This window comes from Panthera onca, chromosome D2 (assembly GCF_046562875.1).
Source record: "Panthera onca isolate mPanOnc1 chromosome D2, mPanOnc1 haplotype 2, whole genome shotgun sequence".
Lineage (NCBI taxonomy): Eukaryota > Metazoa > Chordata > Mammalia > Carnivora > Felidae > Panthera > Panthera onca.
In genome coordinates this window covers 7,349,357-7,365,123 of record NC_138349.1, presented here as the reverse complement: position 1 = coordinate 7,365,123, position 15,767 = coordinate 7,349,357, and the positions used below count along the sequence as shown (strand labels likewise).

Here is a 15,767-nt window from a genome sequence, read left to right as displayed (position 1 = left end):
AAAAGCATTAACCCAAGGACGCCACGGACCGACGCTTTGCCAGACCATGCTTACAGGAAGCAACCTGTGATGGCAGCCCCTGGTCAGGCGGGCTCGCTGAGGCTCCGGGGGGAGGCTCTGGGGTTCGGGATGTGCAGGCTTGGAAGGAAGAAATAGTTCCCCGAGGCCTCGGGGAAGGGATGAGCTCAGAGGACTGAGCTTCGACCAGTGCTGGCGGGGGAGCGGGGGGAGCATGACACAGTTCAGTCCCTTCTAAACGTTAACTGGAGAAATAAATGGTCGAGCCATCAGGCCTCGTGGAAAGAGGACAGAGGTAAGAAAAGCGAGTATTCGCCACCCAGAGCTCCCCACACCAAGTATTTTTTCCTAGAAAATACTCAGAGTGTGTAGGGTATTTACCAGTTACCATATGTCTGTTTCCTTGGGCTTTCAATTAGCCTGGGGTGGGGGTGGGGGTGGGGGAAGAAACGTGTTCCACAGCCTTCGACAGAAGCTCTGGGCAAGCTAACGAGGCTTGTTCACGGCCCTGAGGTGCTGCCCCGGAGAAAACCTTACTCCCCTCCTGTTACTGGGCTGGAGTCCGTTTATCATTTAGCTTGTAGACGGTGCCAGACGTAACACGCCAGCCACGTGGGAAACCATCCACGCAGGTGTCTGACCAACACACCGCCAAGGTCACTGCTTCCCCAGGGACTGCGCTTCGCCACCGTGAGAGCCGCGTCCCACACGGGAGAGCAGCTGCCGGTGTTCGTCGGGGAGCAAACATCCGCAGGAACCCCAAGGGCTCCGAGCAAGGACGACGACGGCTCGTCGCCACCGTAGGGCCTTTCCCGAGTGGCCGGACGCGCAAAACCGTGCACCTGTCTGCCCGGAACGCGCAGACACCATGCTACGGGGCCGTGGGACGCGGGCCTGGCTCCCAGGCCTCGTCCGTGCACCCCGCTCCAGCCCTGGGGAGGGGGGAACGGGGGGCGCAGACCCTGCTGGTCTCCCCCTGGCCCACGGCTGCGGAGGGATGGGCTGTCCCTCCAGGACTTCCAGAAAGGCTCTACCTGCCCACAGTGGCGGCTGGGTGGGGGGGGGGGGGGGGGCACCAGCAGAGGCCACCGGGCTGTTCCATCGGAGTATGTCTCAAGTGCTAAAAATGTGCCCATGGCAACAACAGAAGGAGATGTTTGAGAAAAATAAAATGAAATAAAGATGAGAAAAGAAGGGGCAGTTGCCAGAAGAGTCTGGCAGAGGCAGGCTTTGCACGCCCACTTGCGGCCTGTGTGCTGCTGGAGTGTCTCTGGCTCACGCAGGGCTGACAGGACTCTGCGGGAGCCCCAGGGGGACGCAGTCAACCCACCGACCGCAGGGACTCGCCTACCCCAACCTCTCTCCACGGGAGCACTTGAGGGCCCTCGCACTCAGAAGGGGGCTGTGGCAGTCTAGGGGACACAGCAAAGTCAAGGAAGCCCCTGGACGGGGGGGGGGGGGGGGGTGCCCGACCAGGCTGAGGACAGACCCCCACTCTCTTTGGGGCCCGGAAGGGCCTTTCCTTCCAAAGGACAGCAAGCCAGGCGCTCAGGTGACCTGTGACCCGGGAGCAGCTGCGAACGACCCTGCCCCTACAGGCTTGTCTCACCAAGGTCCTTGGGCTGCCCGTGCGTGCCCGGCACCCTGGTCTTTCCTGGTCACCACATCAGCCACTGGGTCCTCTCCTGGAATAAGATGGACTGACTCCTTTGGCGCCCCCTCTCCCCCCGCCCAGGGAACAGACAACATGCTTTCTTCCTGAAGGCCCCTGGAAGAGCCCGGGAGACCCAGGCTTATTCTTCTGCCCATATACTGCCCAGGCCCAGTGCCCGCAAAAACAAAATAGTGCCCTGTTTCTTAGTTACAACAGCCACCAGGGCCAGGACGGGAGAGGGAAGAAGCCCAAGGCTTTCAGCTAACTCGGTTTTTTCATGTATCCCTAAAACCAAAGAGGAAAGAGATTCTAAAGACCCTTTAACAGGCTTGCTATCCGGTGGGCCAGCAGCCAAACGTGCTGCCCTCGGGCCCCAGAGTGGCCGGGAAGCTGATTTTCCCAAGCACGGCAGCTGGTGTGATGTCCCCTCCCTGCTCTTCTCCTCTGTAACTTTTTTTCTTAAAATCTAATGACTCCCAAAGCGTTCCAGGCTCGAAGCCCAGTTCACAGGAAAACACTAGAACCCATCACAAAGTCATATTTATTCCATCAAATGAAAAGCAGCTCATAGAGAAATCCCCAGTGGGGAAGTGGGGCAGGTTGAGAGGTCAGCTTTAAGCACCGTAGATGGAGGGGGGTGGCCGGGCCCATGCCGTGCGCCTGGGGACAGCGTTCGCCTCTCCAAGGCACAGCCCCCTTCAACAACGGAGGAAAATCGCTACTTCCCTTGGGCCTCGGCGATGCCTCCTGAAGGGCTGGCCGGAGGAAGAGGCAGACACCCTGGAGAGGAAATCAGACGCCAGCTGCAGGAACAGCTCACCCAGACCCCAAACCTGCACGTGGTGGGTTTAGCAATCGCGCCTGGAGGAGGTCCAGTGAAAATCTTAACCAATGTTTTATAAAAATTAGAAGACAGCACCGCAGGAAGTGGTCAGAAGTCAGGACGCCCCTGGACGGAGCGGGGAAGGTTGGGCCATCATGGGGAGGTAACACACGGAGGCAAACTGCAAACCTGGCTCGTGCAGATTCTTTGGACGGGTGGTCAAGGGCAGGAGACGCCTTGGGATCGCTCAGAGAAAGCTGCTTCTGAGCGATGGGGCTCAGTGGTTCCCTCCGGTGCACGATGTGGATTTTTAAGGGATCTCATTTCCCTCTTTACTAGGGTTACTAGGAAGCCTGGAGTGAAATTCCCACCTGTCTTTGGGCACAAGACCGCAGCGAAAGCTCTCTGTGTTCTGGCCTCATCATCCAGCTTCATTTTTGTCTTCTGTGTTTTCTTTTTCCACCACCTACTCGATTCTTCCCTCGTGTGTTAGAGCCCTCCCCTTTGCTAGGCTTACATCCTCTTAGGACAAAGGGACGTGCGCCCTCCACTGGAGCACACAGAAGAGTTAATTTCCTTGGTGCTCCCAAAAGGCAGCACAGCACAGAGGAAAGGCTCTTGGCTCTGGGGCACAGCGGCAGGGCCCCCATGCAGCTTGCAGGGCCCCAGGTGGGGACAGGAATGTACCCAGAAGGCACCCAGGGAGCTGTACGTGCACCGAGCTTGGCCATGAGCAAAGCCTGGGCCAGTGTGTGGTGTGACATAGTCCTCAGGTCTCTGGGGACGAGGGGAGCCCATCACCCCCATGTCATATTTGAGGAAATGAGCCTCAGAGCACCGTGGGACTCCTCCAGAGTCACCCCCTTGACCCTGTTCTTCTCGCTAACATAGACCTCAGCCTCCAGCCTAGGCTGGTTTCTCCTTCCCGGCTTTATGCCACTTGACTGTCGCACTGAGCTTGGTGGCTCATCGTGGCACAGACACCAGTCACAGGCTTGGAGTCAGACAGGCTGGCTTCACGTCCCAGCCCTGCGGTGTGACCTGGGCGAAAGCACGAACTCCCTGAGCCTCAAGATTCGTCATCTTCACGGGGAATCACCCAGTTTCTCAGGACTTCAGATGGGATAATCCTTGTCAAATGTTCCAGAATGGTGACCATTCCCACCATTTCCTGGCCCGATTCACCCCCTACCCTGCTTTCGCGTGGTTCCTGTTGGGAGCACTCACTCCCCCTCGGCCCCACCAGCACCTCGGCTACCTGGGATGGGGACCCCCAAGTCAGAGTTCTTGCTCAGAGCCCTCATCGCTTCGTACAAACTCAGCACACCGGGATGCTTCCTCCCGCAGCGATCTTGTTTAAACAACAAGTTGTTCCGCTCACATTTGGCAAAACCTTCCTGGGACCAATTCTCAACGGCTCTCAGGAGAACATGTCCCCAGAGCCGCCCACCTTCTCAGCGGGGACGGGCATTTACAGGTTTGATTTTATGCTCCCCTAACAATTTGGCAAAAAGTTGTTTTATTCATACACTGCGTACCGCTCGCTATTTGGCTAAATTTAACTGCCGTGTACCTTCCTGTTCCTTGAGCAGTGGAGGGGGTAAGTACAAGTGAACAGACTGTTTTTTTCCCTTTACATGAAAAACAACTAGAAAGTTCTTTGTGTCAGCCAGCCTCCGAGTGGGGAAAACACCCAACAGCAGCATGTTTAATCACATTCAGGCTCCGTATCGCCAACATGGGCTAGTTAGTTATGGGCTCCAAGCATTATTTCTTTTTCAGAAACCTAAAAAACAAAACCAAACCCCAAGCTCCTATGTACTAGCGAGGCTCCTGTGAAAGAGCTTTAGAATTCTTGACTCGTATAATCTTGGCGACAAGAAATTGGTTCCAAATGCCTGAAAATCTTCCAACACGTGCCGGTTTTCTCTTTTTAAAAAAATGTCAACTGGGGCGCCTGGGTGGCTCGGTCGGTTAAGCGTCCAACTTCGGCTCAGGTCACGATCTCACGGTCTGTGAGTTCGAGCCCCGCGTCGGGCTCTGTGTTGACAGCTTGGAGCCTGGGGCCCGTTTCAGATTCTGTGTCTCCCTCTCTCTCCGTCCCTCCTATGCTCATGCTCTGTCTCTCAATAATAAATAAACATCAAAAAAAAAAAAAAAAAAAAAGTCAATCTTCTTTGGAAGATTAATCACCAAATGCAATACATCTAGGGTGTGGTTCCCCTGCTGCCCTGGCCCTGGGCCCCCTCAGGTTAGCTCTGCTCCTCTGAAAGCAAATACAAACAGAACTGAACACCTAGATACCCACAGGCGGTAGAATGAAGGTGGCTGGACGCCTACTTCACACTCGTGCACACATTTGCACTCAAAATGGTTCAAACTTGGCTCTTCTAGATGGAAGAAGTAATGCTGTCAAACCCTTAGACAGAAAATATAGGCATAAATCTTCATGACCTTGGATTAATACCAAAGCACAAAGCAAGCAAAGGAAACAAACTGGACTTCATCAAATGGAAAAACATTTGTGTTTCAAGGTCAGTATCAAGAACATGAAAAGACAGCCATAGAAAGGCAGAAAGTATTTGCAAGGCACAAATATGAACCAAAAGCCAGTGAGGACTTCCCGTCTGCTTCCTGGGCCCCGGGTCCATGGGAAGACCCATGTCAAGCCCTGGGGTCAATGAGGTCAAATGGAACCCGGAGAGCCCCACGGTAGAGCACCGATCACGTGCGAGACCAAAATGGCAAACAGACACGTGAAAAGACGCTCCACATCACTAATCATTGGGGAGTTGCAACCCCGAATCACAAGATGTCAAGTCACACCTGGCGGAATGGCTACCAACAAGGAGACAAGAGACAAAGGGTGCTGGTGACGGGGTGGTAAAAAGGAAACCAGGTTCGCCGTTAGCGGGAATGTAAATTGGTCCGACTACCGTGGAAACCAGTATGGACGTTCTTCAAAAAATTAAAAATAGATCCGTTATATGATCCAACCATTCCACTTTGGGGTATATGTGCAAAGGGCAGGAAAACAGAATTTTCACATGTATGCGCTCTCATGTTCATCGAAGCACTATTCTCAACGGTGAAGATGTGGAAACAACCTAAATGCTCCTCCACAGACGAACGGATACAAAAAGACGTGCTCCGTGTGCCCAATATGACTCAGCCACGAGAAAGGGGGAATATTCCCCCATTTGCGACAACATGGGCGGCCCCTGAGCACGTGATACTACGCCGGAGAAGTCAGACAGAGGAAGGCAAGTATGCGTAACCTCAGATCTCAGTGGAATCTAGGAAGGTTAAGCCTGAAAAACCCAGGAAGTAAAATGGTGGCTACCAAGGGGTGGCCAGAGCGTAGGGACAAGAGTGATAGCGTTTCACGATGCAAACTTGCAAAAAGTGTTATCCGTAGAGATCTAACGCACAGTACGATGAATTTAGACGACACTGTATCATAATACCACTGTATCAGCAATCATATTGCCATATATAAACATATCAAAGTAACACCTTAAACTTGCACAACATAACACGTCTGTCCGTCATATATGTGCAGTTAAGAAAATAAAGAAAAGGTCACGTGAAAAAGTTGATGGTCGGGGAGCCTGGGTGGCTCAGTCGGTTGTGTCCAACTCTTGATTTTGGTTCAGGTCATGATCTCATGGATTCGTGAGCTCAAGCCCTACACTGAGCTCTGGGCTGACAGTGTGGAGCCTGCTTGGGATTCTCATTCTCTCTCTCTCTGCCCCTCCCCTGCTCGCATTCTGTCTCTCTCAAAATAAATAAACTTTGGGGGGGGGGGGGGAGAAAGAAAGTAGCATGGTGAAGGGCTCAATCAGCTTCTCCTTTCCTTGGGCAGATAATTGCACCAATGCTCACCCTGACTGTGGATTTGGCTCAGCCCCTTGTGTCCCTCACTCTGCAAATCTTCCAGGGAAATTTGGCTGTATGGTTGGGACCGCTGCCTCTTTGAAAGATTTGAGAGGTAGTCACCCCTGGAGGAGTCTGAAGATAGGAAGAGATACTGAGACACAAAACTATTCTTTGGAAGCCAAAGCGGAGTCTGCCCCATTCTTTCTAAAACAGGAAGACAGAATGGCCATCTAGAGATAAGGCACAGCCAACCTGCGCCGGGAGACTTCGGGCCCGCTGGGGTCACGCCGGAGACGGTGTGGCGACAGGAGCTCAGGCAGAGGTGGCCAGTGTCCCGGGGAGGTCCTGGCACCAGCTCCTCCCATGAGAACACGGCTCAGCTCTTCAGACTAACTTGGAGGAAAACACAGCAAAGACTAACCTCATTAACCCCCCTTTGTGTGTCCCACACATTAGGCGAAAGCCCTGTGGGGACCCTGTAGCCCTCCCAAGAGGGCCAGAAGCCCCCGTTACACAGAGGGGTGGGGACCCCTGTATGATCGCCGACACGCATCTGTGCAGAGGGGGATGCAGTTAGCCCCGCAACGTTGGAGGGTGAGCTGCGCAAGAATTAAGTTCATAGAAACTCCCAGACACCCAGATTTGGGAAAGGCCCGTTAAGCTCTAGTGACTCTAGCCTGGCCTCTGAGCCCCCAGCGCCCCTCAGCCCAGAGTCCTGCCTCCAGCCTCAGAAGTGACCAGGACATAATGACGAGAAAGGCACCATTCCCGAAGCAGGCCCAGTCTCTGGCCAAGGCCACACAGGTTTGAGGACCTCAACGCTCAAGTCACTTCTTCCTATGCTCGCTGCATGCACACACGCCCACAAGGCAGGTTCGGTTCCTACCCTCGTGTGGCAGACATGGACGAAGAAACCGAGAACTCCATACACTTACCAAAAGACACACGGCACGCTATAGACGTCCCAGCCATGCATTCAACCACCTTGCTATGTTCCTGGGCTGCAGGGTACGTGGGTTTTCTAGGAGCTCAGTAAGAACTGAGAAATTCAGGGGCGCCTGGGTGGCTCAGTCGGTTAAGCGTCCGACTTCAGCTCGGGTCACGATCTCGCGGTCCGTGAGTTCGAGCCCCGCGTCGGGCTCTGGGCTGATGGCTCAGAGCCTGGAGCCTGCTTGCGATTCTGTGTCTCCCTCTCTCTCTGCCCCTCCCCCGTTCATGCTCTGTCTCTCTCTGTCTCAAAATAAATAAACGTTAAAAAAAAAAAAAAAAAAAAAAAAAGAACTGAGAAATTCAGACTCTGCCCAGTAAGATCAGCCACAGGAATAAAAAAGGTGGTATCGAGTTCAGGTTCTGAGTTTAGTCCGAAAAGGAGAAAATGACCAAGATCCAGATTCTTCTGGGCGCTGACAGGAGAGGATCATTCCCACTCTGGGCAAACAGTCAACAGTGATGACCGGGAATGACCCATCAGCCCAGGTGAGCTCCAACAGGGGTGGGAATGGTGGGGTCTCCAAGAGGGAACGGCTGCATCTAGGCCTCGAATGCAGAGGCCAGGAGCAAGTGACCACAGAGGGAGGGGGCACCTTGAATTTGGAGAACAAGGAACCAAAGAGCCACATTTGACTCCTAAATGTGCACAGGGGCCAGCCTGAAAGACGGGACAAAAGCTGCCACTTTTATGGGCACAGGAACGCATTTTAGGGGTTTTCCTCCCTCGGGAAGGCTGAGCTGTCAGCACCTCTGCAGTGCACGGCTCCTTCCCGAGCTTGATTTGTAAGGGAGGCAACTGTAGAAAAGAGGGTCCTGGCCAGAAACAGAGACGAGAACTGGCTGAGCGGCCTCACACAAGTCTCCTTCCTGCTAGAAATTTCTTGGCCACCGAGTGTTCCCAACCACATCGGGCTCCCAGAAGGCCCCCGCGTGGCCCCCTGGTTTCACAAGGCAGCACGCCCCACCCCTGACAACACCCCAGGCTGGGGAGCATCTGAGGACCACGCTTGGGTCTTACACGATTGTGAGCGTCAAAACATCTGACTTGGGGCTCAGCACACAGCAGGGGCACGGTCAGTGCTGAAGAATCGTGCCCAAGTGCAAAGCTCACAACCTGCCTTACTTGGTCCACAGTCTGTGTTCAGGAGCGTTGAGGGTCTCCCTGCTTCCCTCACACAACTCTTTAGTCAAATGGCAAGATCTTGCCAAAGTAATGCTATTCAGCAGAAGGGATGGTGTCAAGCCTGCTGTCCTGCCGGGTCGGCTCAGGGTCACAGCCCCCAGATCCCCATCCCGCCCCTCCCAGGCTGGCTCTAACCTGGGGTAGGGAACGGTGTGAATGGCTGGCACTGGGTGCCTTTGGGGCCTCACGGTGACCTCCCTCCAGCCCGATGGTTTGAGAGTCCTCACCCTCAAGACCAGGGAATCGCCTCCCTGCCCACCTGTCAGCACAGACCTTCATATGCCCAGGGCCCTTCCACAAAAACCAAGGACCGGGAAGGAATCACCAGGTGTGCGTGGCCCGATCCTCTGATTCTGTTGAGACTGGGGTTTTCTCCTGGTTGAGGGGGGGGGTCCCCAGCTTCCTACCCAGCAGGCCAGGTGCACACACGTCAGTGCCACATCCAACAACGCCACACGCGTGACCAGCTCTGATGGTGGAGAACGTGGGGATAACCACCCATCTCCCCACAGCCCCGGTGGAAACGGACCTTGGATGTGTCCTGAAAGGTCCTCGGGGCAGTGGCCCCCGCTACCAGCTGGGGGTCACAACGTTTAATGAATCCAGCTGCATGCAGAAAAAAGCCTGGAAGGAAACAGACAAGCCCCAGAAAGAGCGAGCCCTGCTGCATTTCTCATCTGCAACCACGAGCGCTTGGGCGTGCTCTGGGCGAGCCCTCCGCAGGCTGTGTGCTCTGTCGTGTCCGGGGAAGACAGATTCCGAAGATGGCTGCAGTGCCGCTGTTTACAGGAGGCGCCCTGCTGCACTGTCACAGAAAGGGCTCAATCGACACCACGTGATGTGGGGGAGGGGGCACCGCCGGGTTGCAGCCACTGCCGGAAGGTTCCGCAGCTTGTGCCACACAGTCAACCAGGTCAGCGCGTGAGCCACAGCAGGTGCACCGGGGGCCGACGCTCACGCAGGTCTGATGTGCAAGCTCCCTAATCCCGGGTCACGTGGGAATGGCGGGCTGCACGGGGGTCCCTCCTCGTCCGGTCACCCTGAACTGCCATGGACTAGCAAGCAGCCTGGTATTTATACCCACAAAGCCGGCCGAGATGAAGCAGGTAATTCGTGGACTAAGAAAAGCAAGTAGGTGTCCCCACATCCAAAGCCCATAAAAAGGAAACCAGGCACTGAAGCCCTAACACGCAACCCACTGGAAACCTACAGATTCCCTCTCCAAAGAGAGAGAAGACAGTCCCCCTTCCTGGCCTTCCCTGCTCCTCCAGATCACCCGGAAACCTTTGGAGTTAGGTGAAGACCAAGACGAAGAAGCTTTACTACTCCTGCTGGCCATGTCACAAGTGACCACGGCGGCCAGAGCTAGATTCGAAGATGGCCATCGCCCAGCTCAGCAGGCAAGCGGGGACCGCCCCGCGGGGGCTTCGGGTTTCCAGACTTGAGGTCTGTGCTGCTTCCCTTCAACGTAAACGTTCCCCTCGCGGGGGGAAAAGGGCTGCCGGGAGCTCGACTGTAGGTTCCAACCGATCGAAAGCCGGCTATCGATTCTATGAAGCCTGCCACCCCAAATGCCACTTCTGCAGGCTGCGAGCTCCTACCCCCGGGTCCCCGACACGCTGCTTTCGGGCGGGGGGTGGTTATAAAGACACACTGCATGTACGAGAAGGGACGCAGAGGAAAACGGCTGCTACGGGCTAGATCATCCGACAGAGAAATTTATTTGCTGGCAGACTTCCTACTTCAGGCTTCCTTGGCACTGGCTCACTGCCACACAAATGATACAAAAATCAATATCCTTCGGTCTGCAAAGCAGTGTGTTAACAATCAGACTCCAAACAACTTAAATAATATCCCTTACCCCGGACCCAAATAATGGGGAATGTTTTCGCGAGAAGGCGGTGCAAAACAAACAGGAAAAAAAAAAAAAAAAAAGGAGAAAATAAGGCAATTTTACAGGTCCTCCTTCAGCAAAACCTTTCCAGGACTTCAATGAGGAGATAATCTTTCTGTGATTATGACCAAACCCTCTCGTTGCTTAGCAACACATAATTAAGGAATATGTTTTCAGATCCGCTTTGCAAGCCCGGCCATTATCAGATGAAATTACCGGAGCAACAAATGTCATCGCCATGCAAATTAGTTGGTTGCAAAGAAAGAATGTTTGGGAAGAAGGAGGTGCACACGCTCTTGGTGTGTGCATCTGACTTCCCTCCCGGTGTACACTGATCTTAAAAAAAAAAAAAACCGTAAGTCAAATACATTGTATGATCAAACTTAAAACAAACAAACAAACAAACAAAAAACCCCACACACAAGACAAAACCAGAATCTACGGTGCGAGACAACAGAAAACTCCAATTGCTCAGTCCCCTTTCGGAAAGAAGAAAAACACTGCGAATGCGGGTGGATCCGATAAAGCAAAGTAGCCATTTCAGTCCCCTGGTAGCCACTAGGTCACCAGCTCCGCGCACAAGATAGACGAGCTACCTCAGGGTTTCAAGATCAGGCTCCCACAGCTCTCGAGGGGGTTATTTCCAAAAAGGCACATCCTATTTTCACACAAGTCCCTCCACCCGAGCATTCTAGTTATTCAGAAAACAAAAATTCATTTAAAAGGGGTTTAGTTTTCTAAACTGGGGAGGCAAGAAGGAAGAAAGAAAACGGATGTACAGCTTGAATTAGCAGCAAGGATTTTACAGTTCAAAGCAAAGCGTTGTTCGGGGGACGTCCACCCGGAATCTTACCCACAATGCCCAAGGAAACACATGTAATAAATTATACTTGTCTCCTGCTTTGAAGACAACCACCTAGGACGGTTCTCTCATTCCTCAACTTGAAAATATATCGTTCCCTACAAGTCAACAGAATTCCCAACCAACTGTATTCCAACGAGATTAAGTCTGTTTTTGAAACAGGGAGTTCTAAGGGATTTCGTTCGTCATCTCGCTTTAACACACAAGTCTGGCAGCACGCCAGATTTTAGCTCTATGGTGGGTGACAGTCCCACCTCTGACGCTGTATAGAGACACGTCAGGGCTGGGGGGGCGGGGCTCCATGCTAGAACATACTTCAAATGGCAAATGAATGATCAACGATTTACAGGAGGCACTGGATAAACACCCCCGCCTTCTCCAAAGCCGCTGAAGGTGAACTGGAGAAAATGTCACACACACCCCCCTCCCATGGGCCAACGGTTTCATTCTGTCCTGAACGAAGCCTGGGTTTCTCTCCCAGATACACCGCTGTGGGTCATCACCATAAAGGCAAGTTCCCTACGCAACCTGAGCTGAACTAGAGAAACAGGAGGGTGCTGTCCCAGGGGGTCCGCCTGAAGGCAAACCCGCGTCACCCAAGCGAACCTGTGGCGCCTCGCCCGGGAGTGTGTGCGGGCACGAGGGCGCAGGGGCTGGTCTCTCCGGGCGTGGCAAGAGAGCAGGAAGAGCGTGAGGCCCCACCGTCCTGTGCTCGACCTCTGCCCACACCATCCCCTCACCGTCCCACGAGGAAGGGCAGGGGCGGGTTCGTTACTTGGTTCCGGAGCCAGCACGGTGGAGACGATGATGGGGGCGCCCGTCCGCCGGGCCACCTTCTGGTAGGGCGAGTGAGGCGTGTGGAGGCTCTGGCCGACTGGCGGCAGGGTGGACGGTTCCACGGGGACACCGGGCTTCCGCAAGAGCTGGGGGCTGCCGTGGGGGCTGGGCAGGGGAGACGCGGCCCCAGCGCGTTCCCTCTTGAGCAGCTCCATGGGCACCGTGTACGCCGTGGAGTAGGCCGTTCTGGGGCCTGGGTGAAGGGGAGGGGCCGGGCCCGGGTAAGTTAAGGCCACCCCGGCCTGTGGGGGGCACGTGGGGCCCGGCCGTGCTGTCAGGGCGCAGGGGGTGGGTGAGCCGTACCCAGAGTTGGAGGGGAAGGGGGGCGCTTGGGCGCCCACCCCGGGGGCAGAGTAGGCGGCCGCCGTCTCTAGGAGGTGCTGGGATGATGGCGCGCTGGAGGGGCGGCGGGCCGGGTCTCCTGCTCGGGGGGATGCCGCCTGCAGGGGACCCACGGGCTGGGGCTGCGAGGCCGCGGCGCCCAGAGAAGACAAGTCCCCGTGGAGCTCGCTTCGGTGGCTGAAGCTGCTGGAGCGCACCCGGGGGAGGGGGCCCACCCGGCCCTGCCTCCGCAGGTGCATCTCGGTCCTGCAGCCGGCGGCCAGGCGGCTCAGCACGCGGGCCTGGCCCAGGTTGGGCGCGACGCACTTGATGTCCGCGTCCTCCATGGTGGCCAGGACGGCCGGAGAGTCAAAGCCCTGCTGCAGCAGGGCCACCAGGGTGGCCTCCGCCACCCCCTCGGCCCGCAGGAGGGCCAGGAACTCAGGGAGCGCGCTCCTCCTGCCGCCGGGGCCCTGGAAGGATGGCAGGACCGCCTCGCAGTTCTCGTAAACCAGCCCGGAGACGCTTGCCCGGGCAGGCCCGTAGCCTCGGCTCAGGGCTCCCGGGGCCACCCCCGGGCCGCCGTCCGGCGCCGCGGCCGTGCTGGGGTCCACGACCAGGCAGGTGGGGGCCGCCTGCCTGGAGAGGGCGGAATCCACGGGCCTCTCGGCGACGTCGTTGTAGATCTGGCCGGCGGGGTAGGCGGGGGCCTGGGCCGAGAACCTGCCATCGAGCAGCTCCCCCGCACAGTGTGCGGGCGACGGGGCCCGGCTCTGCGTCCGCTGCCCCTGAGCCACCCCTTTACCCGCGGGGTCCCGGTACAGGTGCCCGGCATCCTGCAGGGCGGGGACCCGGCCTTGCACCTGATCCCACGTCAGCCTGCCGCCCGTCACGCCGTAACCAGGCAGAGACCGGCTGGGTCCCGGGTCCCGCGGGTGGCGAGCCTCCTTGGGCACCCGGGCGGCCGCGTCGCCGTAGTAATCCCGCGGCAGCAGGGCGCCCCGGCCAGACATCAGCGCCTGTCTGCTGTCGTAAAAGGCGAAGTCGGCGACGGGGCTCTTGCTGCCAGCCACAGAGTTGAAGAAGGCCTCCCGGCAGAGGAAGGGCTCGCCTGCGCCCTGGGGCTCGTACCACGGTCCCGCCGTGCCGCCGTCCGCCACGGAGCTGCTCCTCGCCGGGGCCTCGGCCACCTCCCAGGGGCCTTCGTACCACCCGGCAGCATCCCAGCTCTGGGATCGGCCGATGGGGACCTGCCGGCTGGGGACCGGCATCGGGAAGGAGGGACGGCGGCGGCCGAGGCGGGGGAGGCGGCCGGTCTCTACGAATCTTCAGTGACACACATCACAGCGGGCCCGCTGCATCCGAACCCTTCCCGGACGGCAGGAAAGACCAACTGGGGGTTTTCTGTTTCAAAGTACGGCCTAAATTATTAATCCTCCGAAACCTTAGTAGGCAAAACACAACACTCACGGTAACTTCGCCTCACTCCCCAGCTGCGGCACCAGAGTCCCGGGGACGAGGCTGCGCCCAGCTCGCCGGCCCCCCTTCCTCCCGGTGGGCGAGCTCACATGGACCTCGGCTCTCTCAGCGCGGGGATTAGGAGCTAAATAAAACCCCTAAAGCTTTTGTTCCATGTGACATCTCGTTAGGCGGAGGAGGAGGGCTGAGGGCTCCAGCCAGGCCTCCCGACCCACGACTGGGAATTATTTTCACACTGAAGCCCTGGCTTATCTCCTTCGTCCTCACCAGGGCACTTTTGGGATGAGCACCCCCACACCCCCCGCCTCGGATCGCCTAAAAGTGACAGAAGGAAAATAGGAAAAGACTGCTTTAATGTCAATTCAATCTTAATCCATCCTGATGAAATGTTAATCCATTGCACACGGCTAAGAACAAATTAAATGTGAACAGGCAGGCAGGATAAAAAGGGGAAAAAAAACAATCTCATGCACAATTCTAGAACACGAGGTGCCCTGAGAAATGGGCCAGGCCTGCAGCCCGATGCCCCGCCGATAGTGAAATCTGGCTCTGAGAGGACTCCGGGGTTACCAATCACATGAGTTCTGCTGCTCAGGTCCACATGCTTTCTTTGCCTTATTATCATAAAACACCAAACCCTCCATCCTGCCAGGGACAAACAAACACACACCTGCGGTGTGTGATCTAGAATTTGCCACCTTAAAGACTACAACAGAAGGGCACCTGGGTGGCTCAGTCAGTTAAGCCTCTGACTTTGGCTCAGGTTATGATCTCACGGTTCTTGAGTTTGAGCCCCGCGCCGGGCTCTGTGCTGACAGCCTGGAGCCTGCTTTGGATTCTGTGTCTCTCCCTCTCTCTGCCCCTCCCCCGCTCATGCTGTCTCTCTCTCTCAAAAATAAACAAACATTAAGAAAAGAAAATGTAAGACTACAACAGAGGTCAACGACTGAGCCCTGACATTAGGAAGCAAAACCGGGAAGCATCTGCAACTTAGGTGTGCCTTCCTTCATATCCGTTCGCAGGGAAAGCGTCCTTCCAGCAGGCTCGGCGAGCTTCGATGTTGGGGAGGCTTCTCCATAGTCCCACGGATTAAGATCCTTACATGGCTCAGAGGGACTTCAGGCGCAATAACACAAAGGACAACAGTTACTTAATTTCGATAAGGAACGGCCCACCTCTGAGCATTCAACCATTTCTTTAAAGAGAGAGAAGGGTCCCAGAGAAACAACTCAGAGCCAAGCTACAGGTTCCCCTCCTCCGACCACGGGAGCCCATGACACCGAACCCACCACAAAAACAAAAGCTCATGATCATGATGCTGCAAAGGCAGCGTGCCGTTGAGAACCTTTACAGACGAGACACTGTGCGCGTCTGCAGCCGTTAAACCGGACTGCTGTCTTCACCCACGTCTACGTCAGATTCGATTTTTCACTTACGAAAAACACCGGTTAAAAAAAAAAAAAATTTTTTTTTGGAATGAGAAATACCAAAAATTTACCGCGAGAGAGGAAAGTAGGTGCAAATCCTACTTTGAACTGGGGGTGCGTGGCAATGCGAGGCAGTTTAAGGGAGCAGGGCTCTATCCCATCTCCTTGTGTCCCGGTGCACACGGGCGTACCAAACGTGGGGACTGGCTGTTTGCAACAGCGCTGTTCCCCGAGCGCTCTGTGGCCACCCGCGGGCTGTTGAGAAACCGCGCCAAGGATGGAGCCCAGGAACCCAGTCTGTTACCACTTCTGACCCCCAAAACACCAACAAAGCCTCAAGGTCTCTGGAAAAATATGCTGGCAGGAGGAGACCCAAATCTTCCCCCGCGATCCCCTCCTG

The 15,767-nt window shown here is 55.8% G+C and overlaps 1 protein-coding gene across 8 annotated transcripts in view; it reads right to left on the bottom strand.

Annotated features, from left to right (window-relative positions):
* CTBP2 (C-terminal binding protein 2) overlaps window positions 1–15,767 on the bottom strand; it is a 158,896-nt gene that overhangs the window by 23,181 nt on the left and 119,948 nt on the right. Inside the window, exon 1 of one of the 8 annotated variants that reach the window (XM_060641234.3) lies at window positions 12,079–13,924. The exons of 6 other annotated variants lie outside the window; for them this stretch is intronic. In XM_060641234.3, coding sequence (XP_060497217.2) covers window positions 12,079–13,732 — 1,654 coding nt within the window. In that variant the 5' untranslated portion in view covers window positions 13,733–13,924. Of the gene's footprint in view, window positions 1–12,078; window positions 13,925–15,767 lie in introns of those variants that run through there. One more of the 8 variants, XM_060641233.3, reaches the window with a different exon arrangement.